At 34.5% G+C, this 20626-nt stretch overlaps 4 protein-coding genes across 11 annotated transcripts; 1 reads left to right on the top strand and 3 right to left on the bottom strand.

Annotated features, from left to right (window-relative positions):
- Positions 1–396: 396 nt before the first annotated feature.
- Positions 397–7051, bottom strand: LOC111800902 (TSL-kinase interacting protein 1). 5 transcript variants are annotated; one of them, XM_023684811.1, is made up of 14 exons: positions 6873–7051; positions 5908–6111; positions 5674–5756; positions 5535–5582; positions 5328–5437; positions 4820–4904; positions 4439–4718; positions 3973–4107; positions 3618–3760; positions 3296–3534; positions 2874–3210; positions 1777–2196; positions 1587–1706; positions 397–1053 (listed from the first exon to the last, which is right to left on the bottom strand). In XM_023684811.1, the coding sequence occupies exons 2-14, from the start codon at positions 6032–6034 to the stop codon at positions 871–873; spliced, it is 2310 nt and encodes a 769-aa protein (XP_023540579.1). In that variant the 5' UTR covers positions 6035–6111; positions 6873–7051; the 3' UTR covers positions 397–870. The 5 variants fall into 5 exon arrangements, with proteins under 5 accessions (XP_023540579.1, XP_023540576.1, XP_023540575.1 ...); XM_023684808.1 differs by having other exon boundaries at positions 6884–7051; XM_023684807.1 differs by having other exon boundaries at positions 6889–7051.
- Positions 7052–8367: 1316 nt separating this feature from the next.
- Positions 8368–10728, top strand: LOC111799703 (membrane magnesium transporter). Of its 2 annotated transcripts, XM_023683150.1 has the most exons (5): positions 8368–8477; positions 8566–8673; positions 8784–8836; positions 8950–9050; positions 10303–10728. In XM_023683150.1, exons 2-5 carry the CDS (start codon positions 8601–8603, stop codon positions 10394–10396), a joined length of 321 nt encoding a protein of 106 aa, XP_023538918.1. In that variant the 5' UTR covers positions 8368–8477; positions 8566–8600; the 3' UTR covers positions 10397–10728. The 2 variants fall into 2 exon arrangements, with proteins under 2 accessions (XP_023538918.1, XP_023538917.1); XM_023683149.1 differs by having other exon boundaries at positions 8394–8673.
- Positions 10729–10919: 191 nt separating this feature from the next.
- On the bottom strand, positions 10920–12545 carry LOC111800615 (transcription initiation factor TFIID subunit 8-like). Of its 2 annotated transcripts, XM_023684394.1 has the most exons (2): positions 11757–12545; positions 10920–11672 (listed from the first exon to the last, which is right to left on the bottom strand). In XM_023684394.1, the coding sequence occupies exons 1-2, from the start codon at positions 12098–12100 to the stop codon at positions 11033–11035; spliced, it is 984 nt and encodes a 327-aa protein (XP_023540162.1). In that variant the 5' UTR covers positions 12101–12545; the 3' UTR covers positions 10920–11032. The 2 variants fall into 2 exon arrangements, with proteins under 2 accessions (XP_023540162.1, XP_023540161.1); XM_023684393.1 differs by having other exon boundaries at positions 10920–12544.
- Positions 12546–17284: 4739 nt separating this feature from the next.
- LOC111800935 (heavy metal-associated isoprenylated plant protein 5-like) lies at positions 17285–19080 on the bottom strand. Of its 2 annotated transcripts, none has more exons than XM_023684861.1 (5): positions 18983–19080; positions 18680–18878; positions 18376–18590; positions 18209–18287; positions 17285–18136 (listed from the first exon to the last, which is right to left on the bottom strand). In XM_023684861.1, the coding sequence occupies exons 1-5, from the start codon at positions 18989–18991 to the stop codon at positions 17553–17555; spliced, it is 1086 nt and encodes a 361-aa protein (XP_023540629.1). In that variant the 5' UTR covers positions 18992–19080; the 3' UTR covers positions 17285–17552. The 2 variants fall into 2 exon arrangements, with proteins under 2 accessions (XP_023540629.1, XP_023540630.1); XM_023684862.1 differs by having other exon boundaries at positions 18680–18875; positions 18983–19071.
- Positions 19081–20626: the final 1546 nt, after the last annotated feature.

Below are 20626 nucleotides of genomic sequence, written 5' to 3'. Positions count from 1 at the left end.
TTCTAAGTATAAATTGATATAACAGTGAAAATTCAAAATTAGAATCGATATAATTATAAGGATATTTATTTGATATAAATTGATACACTTAACGAAAGTTCAAAATTGATATAATTATAAATTAAAAATGTTTATTGATATGATCACTAAATTTACCCTAGTTTAGAAACTAGTTCTCGTTTCTATCTCATATACGAGTTTTAATAATAACACTTTTGCATAATCTCGAGGTTGAATTTTAATTTTAAAAGGGAAAAATGTCTTAGACTTCGTTTAAAAACATATATACCATAAAAATCGAATATGTGTAACGTTGTTAACGTGTACTCAATAATTGTCGTGTCGACTGCAATATGCAATCACAGAACAGAAAAATGAAAAATGCATAGCAGAAAGTTAAAGAACAAATATCACAAATTTTGGCAATTGGGTGGGTGGGGATTGAAGATGTTCTTCAGCTTTAGCTGTGTACAATTTACAGGAACTGAACACACAGCCCTCATTAACTAAGAAGAAGAAAAAGAACGTTAGATTTTTCTTTCCATGTCTATTTTGTACAAGTAGTAGTAGTAGTAGTAGTAGTAGGAGGAGGGGTAACCCCAAAAGCAAAGAAATTTTTAGATACAAAACCAAGACTTGTCGAGTTTTACTTACATGGGCAGCACTGGGCTTTGGCCATGTCCTCCTCCTTCCTCCCTCCTCCCTCACTCCTCCTCTTTCAACTATATATTAGATACTAAACTTCCCTTCCATTCTATTTCGCATTCAAAACTACTGAATCTCTCCTTTTTCACTCTAATTTCTGGATTTAAAAGCGAACACCTTGACTTCCATTTCTAAAATAATCTGACAATGGAGGCTTTCTGGAGCTCAGCTGTTGAATGTTGATGATTCCTTCTTGTCCAAACCGAAAAAGGAGCAATTTTGAAATGCATCCAAGCTGCTTGCTATCAAACGGTTCAAGCTGCTAAGGCTATCGCCTAAAATTAGATCTTCGCTATGGTACTTGTTAGTAGATGGCAAATCCAAATCCAACGGGCCTAGAGAATCAGGCTAAGACAAACAAACAAAACAAAAGTTAGCTATATTCAATACCAAAGAAGCATAGACACTTTAGTTTAGCGTGTCCAAGTTCAACTTGTGTCGGATCCTTGAACACTCCAACATTTGTTAAACATTGGTACAAAGTCAATATAAGTCCAACATTTGTTAAACACGAGCACGTGTTTAAGTATACTAAATAAACCCATAATAATATAGGACAAAAGTAAAAAGTTTTGAGAGCCTAATACAACGAACTCAGTTTTTTAAGCATACAAATGAATAAACTAATTGAATTTGAATTTCCTACTTGAATAAAAATGATAAATATTTTTAAAAATGTATATTTTAATAAACATGTCTGGGGTGTTGGATTTGTGTCCTAGATTTTTATAAAACGATGTATCACCAAGTCTGTCACATGCCATATCCAAGAATCTTAGTTCAAGAACCACTCGAAGTCACAAATTCCACAAAGTTAAGTGAACGTCATGCCAATATAACCACGAGATTTTTGTAAGTGGGAAGAGCATTAACGAACATACCCAATAGATGTCAGCTAGCTCATTGAGATCTTTTGTCTCCGAGATCTGTGGATCAGACTGACACTCGTCCATCGGGTCTCCTTGATTGTGATCTTCTGGAGGGCTGTCTGATAGTAATTCCTGTGTAAGAAAAGCGAGCACATTAGAACTTGGCCCATTTCCAAGCAATAGTAATGTCGTTGATAGCTACCTCGGCCATGTGGCTGGATTCCATGGAGTAGGTTCGAGCAATATGTTTGTAACCTTGTAAAGAAGAGAAAGGGGATGAACTAGGAACCTCTTGAAGGATAACTGGATTCTTTTGAAATGAGAAGGCATCGCATGTCTCTTCAGCGTCCCATATGGAGGATACATGAGACGCCAAAGTTGGTTGAGAAACTGTCTTGTCTTGCTGTCTGGATATATGAGCAGCAATTGCAGCATCAAATGAATCACAGCTGAATGGGATCTGTTGAAGACACTGGATGCCTTCCGCAAGAGGTGTGTCAATGCAGTTGGGATCCACATCCTGAGAAACTCCTGAGAGTAGGTCTCCAATGTTTATATTTGTAAGGCTGTCAGCCCACTCTCCGGCTGATAAGGAAGTTTCATTGCTTAACTTCAGGTCATCCTATTTTACACAAAGGATGAAACAATCGAATCAAAAGGAAACTACAAGTACATTGTGAAAAGTAGGTTCGATGCGGTGGGAAAAACAATCATGACTAAAACATGACGAAAACAAGACCTATACTGGCATAATCCAGTTGAGGATTTCTCTAGAATTCCGCTAATTCTGGAACATAAATTTTNAAAAAAAAAAAAAAAAAAAAAAAAAAAAAAAAAAAAAAAAAAAAAAAATTCCACTATGTCCAAGTTTGGAACCGCTGTGGGAGGAAACAACATACTTATACAGTTTACAGCTAATACCAGTGAGATAAAAAATGTACCAACTAAAATGGAAGTACCATAGTTCTCAAGGATGAAGAGACAACAACAGATGGAGAGAATGAATGAGAACCCATAAGCTAATGGCAGTGAAAGAAAAAAAGAGACGTGAATAAATATTCATCAGCAGAGCTGAATCCATCGCTCAATAAACCTCGCTAGATTTCGATATTTGGTGGATAAAAACCCCCACTAGTTGGAAATTAGCAGGGAAGCAAAATTCACTCAAGCAGTGAAATACATACAAGACAGTTAATTATTTAATAGTTTATTAGTAATACAAGCATCGACGGGAGTACAATACTATTTATATATAATAAAAGATATGTCAATCTAAAATAGTTGGAGAGAAGAAAATACCACATCATCAGATCGTCGGATGAAGGTTCTATCAGCAACATCTTTTTTATCCCATGATATGTTTAAAGTAGGATCAGAGGACCTTGGAAGATCATCCAGACGTCCACATATGAACCTTTCTGTCTCATTGGGCACAGTAGGAGTTGACATATTATCATTCAATGTACCTACTTCATCCTTATTAAGACCTACAGGTTGATCATTGATTGATGCTAAATCCACAATCCGTCCGTCGATATCCCTGGCATCTATAATATGATCATCTTGAATGCAGTATGCTGGCACGGATGTCTGTAATTCAGGAGACCCATGTTCTGTATTGGAACACCAACCATACCTTCAAGAAGATTTCATGTCAGTAACGTTCTTTGTTACTCGTTTATCTTATCAAATAAAACTCCAAAGAAAAAAAAAAATTAAACCTTAAACGAAAAACTTGAGGCCTTCCTATTGCTGCATAGACGTCACCCGCACTCTCAAAGGAGTCCTGTGTCCATCTCTGACATTCTGCCAGGCATTTTTTCTGCATACTGTAAGGAAAAAGCATAAGCGCTCCATGAGCAGCACTTGAATTACCCCATTTGCGACTTAGATGCTCTAAAACTGATGAGATTTTCTTGCGAGTACTAAGAGTGAGCTCCAAGTGTGGATTGTGTTTGTCCTGAAAAAAAGAGGACATTAACATTGTTGTAATGTCAAAGTGCTTAACATAGAATTGATTGGTGCAATTCGTATCACTCTCACCAATTCCAAGGCTCTACGAGTACCATCATCAACTGGGAATAGCTGAAGCTTCAGCTTTGTATTGGCAACATCAATCAAGGAATTTGGCTGAAGAGGAGCCAAAAGCAGCAAGGGGCTCCCAGCAGGATCAGAATTCTTTTCCCCTAAAAGTTTGAGAACAGCAAAAGTCANTCTTTTCCCCTGAAAGTTTGAGAGCAGCAAAAGTCACAACAGTGAAGAAATCTAATACATTTTCCTTCACCCTTCAACATNCTAATACATTTTCCTTCACCCTTCAAAGGAACTGATTTTGCTTACTATCTTTCATACAAAGTTTTGAACAATGTAAATACAAAACTACAAGTTAATGGCTTACCTACAGTATTTTGATTATGTAAAACATCTCTGTTTGTAATAGTGCGCTCTAAATGCTCGGCAGCATCAGCAACCAAAGAAACGCCTGCTATTGCAGCTTTTTCCCATTTTTTATATGCAGCTGATGATACACCTTCTAAAAGTACAAATGCCCAGTGAATAAATATTCTCATGCTTAACATTGATTGTGCAACCCAAAACACATAGCAACTTTAAAATCTTATTGTCATCTNTTGATTGTGCAACCCAAAACACATAGCAACTTTAAAATCTTATAGTCATCATCTAAACATTTATTTTCCTATAAAATCCATTTTTGATCACTTTACAAAACTGATCTTAGATAGCAAATTCACAAAGTTAGACAAGGCAATAACTAGAAAAGGAGACACTTATTAATGTATTCAATCTTGTCGATCAAACCAAAATCCTCCCAAAACAAAATGTTTTCGAGGAAGAGTTCACACCTGATTTTCTTCTCGGCCTTGATGGTTTAAGGACTGTGGGATATCCACCGTTGTTTCCACGGTTAATACCAACATTCACATTGCATCTTGATGCAGTTTTCCTATGGCCCAATTTTGGAATGTTTTGAGTGTCAACTAAGACTAATTTAACTGCACGCCCGTCATGCCCTAAAGCTCTACTCTGATTAGAGACAGCATTTGGCATGGGTGGAGGGCAGTTTTCTCCCTGCAATGGACGTTTTCTTACAGTCTTCTTCCGATCTTTCAAAAGTTGATGCTCCTTCATGTAAAAGTGAGTTGGTCAGTTCAGCAGCACAGAAGAGGAGTTTCAAACATTGAAAGACACCAAAGGATGGGATGGATTAGATAGCTTTGACTAACCAAGGCTTCAACAAAAATCTTAAAACGTCGGGGTTTCAGGTGAAGCTTTGAAGCTTTGCAACTGTATTTTTCCAGTAATGACCACCTGTTGGACATATGAAATACAGTGAGAGAAAAACCAAAACACCCACACTATACAATCTTTTTCAAAATAGATAGCTTTCTCATGTTATTACTTGAAGTAGTTAGACTAAACAGTGAAAATTAGAATAACACATTAAATTAATACATAAATAAATAGACTAAACAGTGAAAATTAGAATAACACATTAAATTAATACATAAATAAAAAAGTTCACTCATGTTTTTGGTCAGACTCTCTCCAGATACACGAATGCCAGCATTCTCAACAACGATTCCAAATGGCATTATGGCAGAATCCAACTTGATTTTAACAATTCTTCACACATTTACTCAGTTATTAATCAAATGAAAATAATCACACACGTTTAGAAAGCATAGGTAAGATAGAAGGAAAGATAGCATCATAATTAATAGTAATTTTTACCATCTGAGCATTGCAGCATTAGTATCCTTGGAATTTTTTGCATCCAGACATAATCCAGGAGCCAACAGCTTATTCATACGCCTCACTAGACGGTAATAGTAGTGTCTGACCTGGTTACAGAAAATTTAAAGAATATAGACATAAGAAGGGATTGGAGCACAAGTCCAAGGTTTAGCTTTCAAAAAGAAGACCATCAATAACAAGCACCTGGTCCTTGTTTTTGCTTTGGACATGGCAAGTGATCTTTTCAAAATTCTGCGTAGACAGCAGGATGCAGTTAGGGAGGTATCACATATTAAAAAAATATGCAAAGCAGCAGGATGCAGTTAGGGGGACAACTACATGCCTTTCCAACTTGCCGTAATGCAGTGAAGAAACTTTCCTCCTCTTCACGTGTCCAAGCAGCCCATTGTCGAGTAGGCCTTTTGGCTGCATAAACCAAAAAAGAAAAAATTAGAGGAAGGAAATTTGTCATATGTAAAATGTCTTAAAAATGGANGGCTGCATAAACCAAAAAAGAAAAAATTAGAGGAAGGAAATTTATCATATGTAAAATGTCCTAAAAATGGCAATAAAGTACCAGGCAGGGGTTCTATGACACGATCAGGAGTTGATGCTGCAATGCCCTGATCTCCAACATGAGCAATGATAGTCTCCGAAAGAAGATGTGTCTCCGAGTTGGAGGAGAGTATTGAATCTGTCTGCATTTTATATTTCTTTAATGAACTATTTTCTCTTGTCCTTCATCGACTTCCAAATGATGCTCTTAAGCATCAGAAACCTACTGCAGCAATGGGTGATCATCTCAAAGTCAGAGAAATCACAGATTAAAAAAAACAGTTATCGAAAAGAGATAAACCATATGAGAAAGAGAACAGCACTTGAAAAATATTGGAAAGAGGTCAATCAAACGAGAAAGAGTAGCACTTGTAATTGGAAGCTATCTACCCGATCTAATCATGCATAAGCAAAGACACCAAAATTTTTAACAACGGTAGAACTCTCTACAAAGCTTCATATGAGTAGTTTGTTCATCAATTCATAGATCATCAAAAAATAAACTAGATAAAGATTAAGTATAACCAATTACAACAGAACTCATGATTGCACATATATTGCCTCGAAGCATCCCATCTATCCCAAATCTTCCACACAAAAATGCTAACAAAACCAAATTACAGCAATTCAATTAAAGTACTACCACACGTAAACTTATAACTCACATACTAAAATAAATTTAGTAACCAAACTTCGAACTAGAAATTCAACACTGCTAGACGGCAGAAAATTGCCAACTAATTCAAATTCTTTAACCCTAAATTAAATCCAAAGACCGATCACTCACCTAAACGTTCCATGAAACAACTAATTAACCAAATTACGTTAAAATTCCACCAATCCAACTTCCTAGAAGACGATCGAAAACAAAGATTCTAATCATCTCCACTCCATTTTAGNAAAAAAAAAAAAAAAAAAAAAAAAAAAAAAAAAAAAAAAAAAAAAAAAAAACCTCCACAAAAATCAACAAGCAAATCAAACACGTACAATATACTAACAATACCAGAGATAGATTCAAGAAATCGAACAATCTGCAATTCCACAAGCTTCGAATATTAGACGAAAACGATGAAAACCGGAAAGAATTTTCCGACAGCCGTGAACAGTTGAGAGATTAGAAAGAAGGAGAAAAGAAAAATAAAAAAAAATAAAAACAATAATTTTACTTTGTGAAAATGAAAGAGGGGGAAAAACAAATTAAAAAGTTTAATTCCTCAAAATTCTAAAATTAAAAAATAAAATAAAATTGTGAATTTGTAAAGCCTTATATTTTTTTTAATACCAAGTGAAATGTATTTAGCATTATTTAACCTTATAATAAAAAATATATATAAATAAAGACTTTACTTTATAATGATATTTATAGCTTAATATGGTCATGATTAAAGCTTTTTAGAAAAAGAATTTTTCTTTCCCATTTTTTATTTGATTATTCGAGCTAAAAAGATTAAATCTTAACGAAGAAACCGAATAAAATGGATTAAAAAATGAAATCTCTCGGGAATCTATGTGTTTGGGTTGAGTTTTGATGCAGAAATAGGGTTTGTTACGCTCGACTTTTGGAACAGGCGAAGGGATGCTCGACTTTTGGCTACTTTTTTCGTGCCATGTAGTAAATGAGTTAAATCAAGTTTAAAACGCTCAGTCATGGAAAGTAGATACCTGAAAGATCAAGTTGTATACGCTAAGAGGTAAAAGATTTACCGTTTCATTTTCCAAAATAAGACAACTCGAGAGGCACAAAATGGGAAACAGACCGTTTTAATCCGTTTCAATGGTCAAAATGGGAAACAAACCGTTATAGTTCATTTCAATGATTAAAAGGGGAAACAAACCGTTTTAATACCTCAGAGTTTACCGAGTTCTTCTCACAATAGACTAACCTCCGACTTTGGGATGTACCTTCGAAATAAGACAAACTTGTATGAGAACAGGGTGCAATAGTAGATATTGTCCTTTTTGGAATTTCCCTTTCGGGCTTTCCGTCAAGACTTTTAAAACGTGTCTGTTAGGGAAAGGTTTTCACACCATTCTCCTCTCCAACAGACGTGGGAATGCATAATCCACCTCTTTTCAGGGTCTAGCGTTCTCGCTAATACTCTTTCCCCTCTCCAATCGATGTGGGATCTCACAATCCACCTCCTTTCGGGCTCAGCGTTCTCGCTGGCACACTGTCTGGTGTCCACTTCCCTTTAGGTCTAAGCAACATCACTGGCACACCCGCTAGCAAATATTGTCCTCTTTGAGTTTTTTCTCAACGTTTGTAAAACGCATCTACTAAGGAGAGGTGAATACTTCGTTCCCATCTCTAATTGACGTGGGATCGTCTAAATACATAAAAAAAATTAAATAGTTAAATGGTTAATTTAGTTAAAATTTATTCTTTCATATGATTTTAGTTCATGAAACCTTATAATTTTTTATATATAATTTTATAAAACTCTCATATTGGAAGAGTTTTTTTCTAACATTTAAATTTATATTCTAATGATTGATTAATTTTTAAAAATGTTAAATTCGTAAACACGAAATTTGAAGTCGGAGATCGAGAGAGATTTACATAAATCAAGCAAAAAATCGGAGTTCGTCGAGGTGAGAAAGTGGAAATTCTCTCTGGATTGTTTGTTAAAATTTGTCCCCTCGCGTTGAAATTTGAAGTCTCTTCACGTTGAAATCGTAGTTTCCGCCGTCGGGGATTTAGATCCGTCAGTCGAGATGGGAGTGGGTTTCGTGGTCGGCGTCTTCGGAGTTCTAATTCTGGCTCATGCTGCTTATTCAACCATCCAATGTACGCCCTAAACAAAGCCTATGATTATACTCTCTGATTGTATCGTTACTTGCTTCTTATTGTTGCTGCTAAACCCTCGCAATTCTTAATCGATCTTGTTTTGATTGCAGATCGGAGTTTATTGAAGATCATGCAGGAAGAGTTTTCAGGACCTCCGTTTAATGTATTCTCATCCCTCTTTTTCTTTGTTTAATCTTTAGCTTTCAGCTGGTTTCGCATTTCTCCATCGATTTGAGTTGTTTTTGAATTAAGGAAGTTTTTTCCCCCAAATTTTAGGTGGCAATCGAATTGGTTCTAGGGTTGGTATTGTCCATGTGGGCTGCGCTCACCGTGCCTGGGAAGTTTCTCTCGATTAATCCAGAATCCGAGGAGAATAGGTATTTTTTCCTCTCAATTATGCTTTTTAGAATAGAATTGCACCATTAGTTTTTCCCCATTGATATGGCATTGCGCATCTCCATAGAACAGTATCGATTGATTTCATTTGCACGATAAACGATATCGCTTTGGGGTTGAAGGTGGTAGACCGATAGCCAATCCAGAAAAGCTAGCTTGGGTAACAAAATTCTGCTAATGGTTATATCAGAAAATTTAAAGATATCCTGAATACCCACACAATCGTGTAGGTTTGGGATGTGTCGAACATTCTTTTAGGAAACCTGTAACGGCTCAAGTCCACTGCTAGCAAATACTGTTCTCTTTTGGCTTTTCGGTCCGAGCTTCATTCAAGGTTTTTAAAACGCGTCTGCTAGGAAGAGGTTTCTATACCCTCATAAAAAATGTTTCGTTCTCCTCCCCAACCGATGTGGGATCTCACAAAATCTACTAGGCATTCTGCAATGCCTTTAGTTTGAGGATTTTGAATCAAAGAGAAGTTGAATTTAGTTCCCATCAACTCAAACAAAGATGTCCCATGAATAACAAAAGGGGGTAACGCTTAAGTGCAACGGAGTATATTCACCAACACTTGTATTGTTATTCTTTAAGAATTTTGTTAGGGAAGTAACAGCATTTTGCCTTGTTGTGACAATGCTTTTTATCATGACACAGTCTAATGTTACATGTTCTAGGAACATGAATGGTAAAACATTGGGTCGAAACCTTAAATTGGAGGGTACAACCTCAATCCAAAGTCATGTAACCATCATTACCCGACGTTCCCCACTGGTATCTGGCAATTTGCTGCTGTGCCTTCTTGTGCTTCAAAGTTTGAATAACAAGTACTACGCCATATAGTTTCTATAATGACCTAAGCCCACCGCAAGCAAATATTGTCCTCTTTTTTCCCTTTTGGGCTTTCCCTCGAGGTTTTTAAATCGCGTCTGCTAGGGAGAGGTTTCCACACACTTATAAAGAATGCTTCGTGTGCGATCTGAGAGAAACTCTGGATCTAGTAGTTAATTTGTTTGCTTAGAAGGTTTTATCAAGCGACACTTAAATATTCAAGGTAGGTAGATATCAATCCATGTCCGTGGAATAGATTCTATCCCTTCAAACTGAATTTCGTTCAAGCTCTGAATAGATTACAACAATTTGGAGTTGTTCTACTAATTTCACTATTATTAGCATGTTGTTTCAGCAAGCAAGTTCAATTAATTTTCATACAGAAGAAAATTGTTCCCATTGCAGGATAGTTTCTCTTCCTGCCAATCTAGATTTCATGGTCTTCAACCACCGAGGCAAATTATTTTCCCAGCAACTGGATTTGAAGCTGAAACATTGAGATCAAGCTGGAACCACAAATGAAACGTTCAAGAGCTTAAAGGAGACACTGCTCCGTTCCATCAACATAGTGTTTCTTCACGTATTTATTATTTTGGATATTTTGAGGCTTTCCCTTCTTTATTTCTAGTCCCATTGTTATTGAATTAGGCCTCTTCTGGATAGATATAAAATATGCATGTTTTTCTGCAGTTTACTATAATGAGATTAGTTTGTGCTTTTATCTGCCAATGCTGATTGCTATCAATACGGTAGTTTTTATTGAATTCGACACGTTTTGATGGAGAAATGATGTTGGATCTTTCTCTATAATGAATTGTGTTATGATGCAAACTTGACAATCTTTTTTTTATAGTTGCAAGCACATAATAAAGGTCATCCCATTGGAATCATTTGCTTAGCTTGCGAAAATATTGTGCTAAACTTTGTTAAGGAGCTGAAGTTTATCATGCATCAGTGCTATGTTAAAGTTATGAATATCAAATCTTAGAAAGAACGAATGAACAATGAAACAAGATAAAAAGAAGAAGAAATTCATTGTATAAATTTAGATCACAGGCACATTTGTCATTGCAATGTTGAAGATGAAGCGTTTGCTTCAGAAAGTAGAATTCTAACATGTTGAAGCAGTGCTGATTCATGACTGGTTGAGCTCCTCATGAGAGTTTTCTTGAGAATGTCTGGGAATGTATTCAACTCTCCTCTTCTTTTCATCTCTTTCATCATCTCGTCTTACCCAGAACACTGATTCCCTATTTCCTGCCATTTTAGCATTCAAGTTCCTAGATCCTCTAAGAAAGGTTTTGCTAGTTTCTAACTTGAAACGAACAGGAGGCCTCTCAATAGGAAGAATCCTTGCCTTGTCGTCCTCATTCTTAGCTAATCCACAACCATTAATCGCTTCAATGGCAGGAGCAACCACCTCTGGCACAGACAAATGGCTTATCCCATCCATGGCAGTCCCATCTTCCATCTCTTGCAAACATGTCCCAAGGAATGGATTACTCTCACCTCCTGATAACTCAATCTCCCCATTGCCATTTCTTGCTGAACCACAGGAAACCAATCTCTTCTGCAAACCCGACACGGATTTCTCTGCCTTCCTTCGTTGCCTCGCCATCTCCATCTTCTCGGCACATGGCTCACTCGGGCTCCTCCTCCACAAAGTTGAAGGATCGTAAGTATGAGCATCAGGGAAAGCTGGTAACCAATCGGCAATGTGTTTGCCAGGTGGGGTTTCACCAATCTGAAGAAAACTTGGAATTGCCTTCCTGTTTCTGATCACAGGGAAACATGGTAATGGGTGAGCAAAAGGGATCTCTTCAACTGAATTCACGTACCGAACAATGTTCTTCACTGACCCTGAATTAGCAAGACATTGAATTGGTTCCCAAGCCTCCTGAAACCCCTGTGATGATTCCAACTCTTCAAGCCCTCTAATTATATCAAAAACATTGCACTCAATTCTACCAGCCAAATTAGCATAGAGTGCTGCTATCTTGCCCAAATGGCGAAGGTACTTGATGGCAATGTCGACCAATGCGTCTAGAGCTGACTCCTTGAATCTATGAAACCCTGCACTATTACATATCTGAGCCACAGCAATTCTCGACACCTCTCGTCCAAACTCATTGCCTCTGCATTTTCTCGAATCAGAGCTTTGTTGTTCTTTCGACTTCATGTTATTCCTAGCCCCATCGCTCATTGGCTCTGTATTTCAGTCCGCCTCATTCAATCAACCAAAATCTAGAAACCGATTGGATTCTTCTTTGATTCCAGAAGGCAATTCAAAATCAGAAGAAAAAAAAAACTAATAATAACTCGATGAATCAAAATCAAGAACGAGAACAATCACAAACACAAAAGGCTAAAGGTGAGCTCTAAAACTGATCGAAATAACATTCCGACCTATCGTACAAATAATCCAGAGAGCATTTTCCTTTTTCAATAGAAATAGGCGAGAGGTCCAACGATCAGAGGCGCTGTAATGGCGCAAAACCCTAGGTGACGGGAAAATGCAAGAGATGAAAAACGGAGGCGAAAGAGAAGCGAGATTGAAAACGGGCGGAGGAAAACAAACGCCGCCGCAGATCTCCGACGTACTACTGAACTGTAAATTCCGTATGTTCTTCGAGGTTTTGGTTTCAGAGAGAAGCTTTAGGTATTTATATAGAAGAGCATTGTGTTGAGAGCCAATGTTTGTATTTATTAAAATTCGATTAAATATGAAGATTTATCTAAAAAATAATTAACTTTATTTTTAAATTTTGAATCTTATTTTTATCTTCAATCTTTTTTTAACTTTATTCTATATCAATTTTAAAATTTTAAAATATCTATTTTAATATTTCATTAAAAAGATATAATTAATTCGAATTCATTATTAATTTTCACACATTTTTTTTAATTTCATAAATTTTTATTATTTATTCACCAAAAATTATTTTAAATAATTTTTAATTACTTCGCTAAGTTTCCAAAATATATACATTAAAATTGAGTTACAAATTTTAATTAAATATCTAAAAATGAATAAATAAATGTTTTACTATTTAATAATTTTTTTTATTAAAAATAAAATTTTGAATTAACGATCAACCCAAGTACGAACACCCCAATAAAACATATCTATATTAGTTATCATTTTTTTTTNAAAAAAAAAAAAAAAAAAAAAAAAAAAAAAAAAAAAAACAGGTTTATACAATTAAAAAAAGTCTAATTAAAAATAGTCGGCTCGGCTCGGCTCCATTGCAATGATAATTGGGCCTAGTTTATTACTGGAGGCCCAAACTATAATCATTGGGCCCAAACTTTTATTCGTTTGCTATTTCCAAACTAACGCTAAAGCATTATCATTCCAAAATGGTGAATCCCTTCCAACTAAAAATTGGTGAATTTCCCTTTATGCCCCTTTGTACCTACAAAACTAAACAAAGAACTCTAAGGTTAAAGTAGTATATTTGGTTGTTAATTTAGTTTATCTCGTTTTTATTTCGTAAGAATATCAATATGGTCGTTATGATTTGCTCATGTTAGAAATCACGACTCTCCACAATGGTATGATATTGTCCACTTTGAGCATAAGCTCTTATGGCTTTGCTTTGGGGTTCCCCAAAAGGCCGCGTACCAATGAAGATAGTATTCCTCACTTATAAACCCATGATCTTCCACTAAATTAACAAGGGTTGGAACCAAATAGAAAGAAAATTAGGGATCAGCCCACCGTGGGGAGATATTGTTCGCTTTACCTCGTTATTGTGAGATCCCACATCTATTAGAGAAAGAAACGAAACATTCTTTTATAAGGGTGTGGAAACCTCTCTCTAGTAAATAAGTTTGAAAATCATGAAATATCTGCTAGTGATGAACTTGAGCTGTTACAAATGGTATCAAAACTGGCCCCAAATGGGTGGATCGTGGAAACCTATCCCTAATATACGCCTTAAAATCATAAGACTAACTACGATACGTAACAGTCTAAAATTTGAGTTTTCAACAAAACCGGAAGCAAAACACGAGCACATGGTATTAATAACAACCATTTCCGAACCCATTTTTGAGTTTTCAAAACACGTGGATACTTTTCTAGAACTAGAGTCGGGTATTTTCAAAATTCGAGTTTTGAAACCCTTTAGTTGCCCTAGAAAAGTATTGAATATTTATTAAAATAGTTTTTATTGGTGGTAGTTATTTGTCAAACTATACAACATTTAATTCTTAAATAATATAGCCCAAATTATTAATGGTTGCTAGTGATTGACTCTCCTACCCTTTTCCCAATTTAGTGCCTCACACGTGTTTGGTCAAATCATCCTTTAATTACCCTATCCTTTTTACCTTGGGTTAAAAAAAATATTTATTTTTTTACTCAAATTAAATTTCAAGACTATTTATTAATCAAATAATTTACATAAATTTTGAGTAAAAAAAATTAAAAATACTTAGGCATTATTTACGTCAAAATAACATTGATGGGGACGAAGACTTTTTTCAATCCATTACATAAAAAGATATTTTTATCGTGCTGAAGTCAATTATGTTATTATTATTACTTATAAAAATTTAATGTTTTTATTAAAACCGACATAAATGTCACCATTTTTTAAAATATAATAATAAATAAATAAATAAATAAAAAAGGTGAAAATTGTAGTTTTACTCTTTTCCCCACTAGCTAAAGGACAACCCATCAATTATTATTATTGTTCTTTTTTGGTAAAAAAAATAATTTACTTAATCTATCAAATTTATTTCCTATACTTTTAATTTAATAAATAAAAAACGGTAAAATTATTACTTAAATAAAACAATTTTTTATTTTAATTATTAGCATTGGAGAGAGAAATTAGGCGCCAAAATAGAACCGTGGGAAGCGTGAGGTGGAGGCAAGAAGAAAGAGGAAAACTAACTAAAAGGGCAATGTATAATTTGCATTTGAATTCCAACATCCCACGTGTCAGTGACGTGGATGGGTCCTACCGGTTCCCTTTGCTTGTCTGGCGGCTCGCTCGGTTGGTTTTTCCATTGAAATTTCTTTGTTTCGACCAACACCTACACGTGTAATTTCCAGCTCATTCTTTTTCCTTTCCTCTCACTTTTTGTAGCTTTATTTGTTTCATTATTGTAATCTTAATATTGTTTAAAATATTATCCAATTTTTTTTAATTAGTGAAAATAGTTACTTTTTTAAGCAAATATTATTATTATTATTATTAAATAAATAGTTAATTTTGTCACTATCCCTATATTTTATTTTTTCTTTGAATTTTAAAATTATTTCATGTATCCTCGAACAAAGTATCATGTTCGACACTTTAGTCACTTTTGACTAAACCTCTGAGGCTCACAATTTTTTATTCGATATTTGAGAATTCTATTAACATTGTTACGTTTATGGCATGACTCTGATACCATATTAGGAATCACGACTCTCCACAATAATATGATATTATCCACTTTGAGTACTCTCATGACTTTGTTTGGACTTTCCAAAAGGACTCCTACCCGTAAAGATAATATTCCTCATTTATAATCTCAATATCATTCCTAATAATCGTCGACAAAAATGTATAAACCTATTTTTCAAAAAAATAGTAAAATAATAGTCGTTTTCAAATTCAAACTTTACATCATCATCATGGCCCACCCATGCCCATGGATTTGACTAGCTGATAAAATCACATCCATCCATCACATACATATCATCATCATGCTATATAAATATATAATATAATTAAAATGATCTAGAAGTTGCCACCATTTACAGTTTCATAGTCATCAATTAGTCAGAAACCGCCCCCACGTAATGATGTGACTCACCATCCTATTTACCATGTTGGAAATTTGTTATTACTTTCAATAAAAATTCAGTTTATATTATTATTCCCATCTTTAATAAAATTTTAAATCATTATCCTCATATTATTGCTAATTAAGTTGTCCCCTCTTCATTCCCAAATAATTCCTAAAATTACTTTTTTTTTTTCATATTAATTTATTCACATTATTATTTTAAAAATAAAGGTTAATATTATATAATTAACTCTTTATTAATTTCCCATGTAGTTAATTATATTAATACATTTTCTTTAAGAAAAGTCATTATTAATTTGTATATTTAATACAAAATTAAGAGAATAAAATATAAACTAAAGGAAAGTTGGGGAATAAATTAAAAAAATATATATATTAAAGGAATAAAAATGAAAAGGACAAAAATGGTATTTAATTAAAGGCAGTACGCCAATTATGAAGAATAACCTTAATTTTAAATGGCAATTAAATTCCTCGTGAACAAATAAATATTATTAAATATATTATATGCTTTTTTTTCTTATAAAAACATTATATTATATGTTACAAAATGAAATTGTTTGATACCTTATGGTTAAGATGGAATCTCTAATCACAAGAATATGTGTCTTGCATAATTTTTTTTTTGCATGAATGTGTTCAATGGGTCAACGAGTTAATGTTAGTTTAATTATATTAATTTGGTTATAATTTAAATAATATTCTAATGAGTTTCATTCAGGTTCGAGGCTTCCAACCAATTGGTTGACGTGAACTTAGATTAATTTAGTTAAGAGTTAGGTAAAAATTTATAGAATAATTTAAATTACTACGAAAAGTTGATTGAATATCATTAAATTTTTTACCCGAAAAACCTAATATTTGTAATTGCCACGTTGGGCAAATCAGAAATTAAAAACAAAGGTCGCAACCTTATGGCTAAATAAATAAATAAATAAAAGTGATAATATTAAAAAAAAAAAATAAAAGAAAGAAAAAAAAAACAAAGTGGTTAATGAATGAATGGATATAAAACTAACAAATGAGATTTGTACACGTGGCATATTGAGATAGTGATTAATGTTGGAACAACATATTTTGCATTATCAACCACAAATAACAAATAAAAGAAAGAAAAAAAGGTAATGGATTGTGATTTAATTTTTCTTTTTTCTTTTTGTAATGTTATATGAGATAATATTCCATTTTCATCCATAAGATTTAAGATCTATTTTTGTTTTTAATTAAATAATCTCTTTTATTTTAGCCCTGCCACGTTGGATAATATTTATTTTATTTTATATTATCTTAGAAATATTTCATAATACAAGAGGATTTGTTTGGTTGGTGTAACATAACATCACTCATTATAAATACAATATTTAACTAATATTTTAAATAATAAGATGATTTTTTAAATTTATAATTTTATTTATTTATTTATATTTTAAATTAACTTTAAGAAAAAGGAATTAAATGGCTTTTTTTTTCTTTTTTCATGAGTAATGATGGAAATAAAAAGGAATTCAAGACGCTCATCATTTCGACCCAACAACTTTAATAATTACAAATAATTAAATATTTCACCAAAATTATCTTCTATTTATTGTCATTATTTATTCATTTATTAAATCCATAAATTACAACACAAAATTTCCCCAGGTTGAAACGAAACTACGAAAATGACCCCCCACCCACCAACCCCACCCAACCAAACAAACACCACCAAAGCTGAACCGGACCGGATAACGGTCCGGTTCACTCCCAAAGATCCATTTTTTTCCCGGTGAGATCGTTATATATATAAATATTTACAGATTATGGGTTTTTTTTTTATGATGACATCTCAGCCGTTGATTGGAATCTCACATGACGGAACAGGCGTTGGGATTCTCGTTGCTGAACATCTGCGGCTGATCGTGCGGCTGCTGCATGTGCTGAGGGTAGTAATCGCCTATCGGAACGGCGTCGTATCTATTCTCTATGTAACCATGGTTAGGGTTGTAGTAACTCGGGTTAGCTTCCATTGAGTAGCTATGGTACTGCATCGGCGCCTCGTAGTACAGTGGTTCGTACGGATATCCACCGTAATATGCCAATTTGTTCACCACCTCCGCCGATTTCACGCCGCCCTCGGCGGCAGCGGGTGGTGGAGTCGGTTTCGCTTCGCCCCCTCCAGCTTCCTTCTCTTTCTTTTCACCCCCACCGCCTTCTTTTTCCTTTTTCTCACCACCGCCTTCTTCTTTCTTTTTTTCGCCGCCAACCGCTGCGGCGGCGGGAGGATCCTCCTTTTTCTTTTCGGCGGCGGGCTCCTCCTTTTTGGGAGGGACAACAATTTCCACGGTTCTTTTGAGCTTGTCTTTAAGATAAGGCTGCAGCTGCTTCACATCCATGGTTCCCTTAACGGTGACCAAATCCTTGCCGCCGTCCAAATTCACCGATTGAACACCTGTTAAATTAAAACTTAAAATTGATTTGGGGATGAATTAACGAGGTAAAAATGTAAAATTTGAGTTCTTACCGTTGATTTTCAAGATGATTCTGCGGATTTTTTGAATGCAACCTTCACAATGCAGCCGGATCTTTAAATCCACAGTGCTCTGTTTCCATGGAGTAAAAAACAGAGCATACCCAGAAATTAATAAAAAGTTTATTTTTCAATTTAGAAAAATGATTAATGTTCTTTACCTCTTTTGGTTTTTCTTCTGGTGTCTTGTTCTGTTCCGGCTTCTTTTCCTCCGCCTTCTTCTCGCCGGCGCCGCCGTCCTTTTTCGGCTGAGGGGAGATAAGCTCCACCTTCTTCTTGGTTTTCAGCTCTAGTTTCTCTTTAACTGCTAAAACGTCCATTTTCCCTATAACAGTTAACTTATTCGTTCCACAATCCGTCTTCACAGTTATCACATCTACAACAAATTTAAATCACAAAACATTAGAATATTCGAATTTCAAGATTGAGATTCCAATAAGTTTGGAATCTGAAATTCCGACATACCTTTGACATGTTGAACAGCTCGTTTGATCTTTTTAGCACACCCTTCGCAATGCATGTCGATTTTGTATATGGCGGTGATTGCGCCACCGTCTTCTTTCTTCGCTCCGCCGTCCACGACTGCCGGCACGGCTGCCGGAGCTACGGCAGCCGCCGGCTTCTTCTCACCTTCTGGTTTTGGGGCTGCTGCTTCCACCTTCTGCTGCAAAACCCACCAATTTGTTTGTTAGAAAAAAAAACAAAATTTTAATTCCGAATTTGAAAAATTCAAGAACAAAAAAACAAGGAAGAGAGAGAGAAATCCACCTCGCCCATGTTTTTCTCTTATTTCACTCTTGAAATTAGAAATTGAGAGTTGAATGAATATATAGAAGAGGGATTTGAATTATGTTATGTTATGTATGTATGTATGTATGTATGGGGTAATGATGATGATGGGATTATGCATGGGTGGGTTTTTAAAATCATATGTACCTATTTAGCTAATTTCAAGTGGAAATGACGTGGCTAGATGAAATGACCAAAATAACCTTCCTCCTTTTTTTTTTTTTAATTATAATGAAATGTCCAAAAAATAACAAATATATAATTCCGCCACGTAATAATTGAAAAATAAATAAAAATGAATATTCCAAAGTTGAAGAAATAGAATCTAAATTTGAGGAGAATTTTAAATCGAAGGCCTGGTTAGAAAAATCTTCAACGGCGGCGAGGCGCCGCCACGTAAGAAAAATAGTCGGCGGCGGAGGGAGGTAGGAAGCGTCAGAATATCGGACCATTTGAAAAAGCGAGATGGATTGTTGCGGGTGGTGACCGGTGGTGGTTCATTTTGAAATGGTGAACGTGTCGACATCTAAATGAGCTGTGACGAAATATAGCCCACTAGCTGGGTGAGTCTGAAATTGACACCCATTTGTTTGTTATTATTTTTTGTCCTCGGGTATGGGGGACCGGGTACATTATTGGAGCCAATCAAGGTCCGAATCTCGGCCCATGGTTGGACCATTTGCATAGAAAGCTACTACTATTTGAATTTTTTTTCTTTAAAAAAAAAAAAAAAAAAACCATAAAAGGCAATTATTTTTAAGTTAATATCTCAAATAATCCCTTTGAAACTTTGTCTCGGTCTTAAAGTTGCACGACATTTGTAGGAGTGGGAGCCTCGTTAAAATTTACCACGACCGTAAACACAACTTGTTTAATTTTAATCATGTTTTAACCAAACATGATTAGCTAAAGCACGATAATTACGAAGAATTAGTGTAATTAAGTTTATTTTTTTTTAATTTCTAAAAAGTAGTCATAATTCAAAAGATAACTTTTCATAACTTTACCGAGTCAACCCGTCTAAAAAAATGAAAGGGTTTTTTCATAATATCACGAACTATTTTCGCGATTATACATAACTTCTAGTTACGTATGTATTCGAAACTCTAACGGTGTGTTTTTTTTCTTTTAATTCTTAGACCGTTTGATTGTTCAATCACAAGTTATTCCTATGTCCTAAAGTTGGACATGTGATCTTTATACTAGAAATTTGGTACAACCTTGGACTATATCAATGATATATATATATATATAATGGCAGAGAAATAAAATAGCATAATTATTATCGTAAAAAACTATAATAGTGATAAATTAAAATAAATGGGACAAAATTATATTTTTTTTCTATTTTTTAATACGCTATCAGCTCATCACAGATCAAACAAGTTTTTTTAAAAAATAAAATCATAAAAACTTATGTTTCAAATAGATAATATCATATTATTACCGATAAAAAAGTCGTACAACCCGNAAAAAAAAAAAAAAAAAAAAAAACGAAAAAAAAAAGACATTTTTCTATTCACCCAATATCCCACTTTTTCTTTTCAAATGATTCCTTTCCCCAACTTTCTTTCTTGTCTCTATGATTTGAAACAAATTAAAAAAAAAAAAAAAAAAAAAAAA

The sequence above is a fragment of the Cucurbita pepo genome, chromosome LG08 (assembly GCF_002806865.2).
Source record: "Cucurbita pepo subsp. pepo cultivar mu-cu-16 chromosome LG08, ASM280686v2, whole genome shotgun sequence".
In the NCBI taxonomy this organism is placed as follows: Eukaryota; Viridiplantae; Streptophyta; class Magnoliopsida; order Cucurbitales; family Cucurbitaceae; genus Cucurbita; species Cucurbita pepo.
Note: the sequence above shows the minus strand (reverse complement) of the source record. Positions and strands in the feature narration are given on the sequence as shown.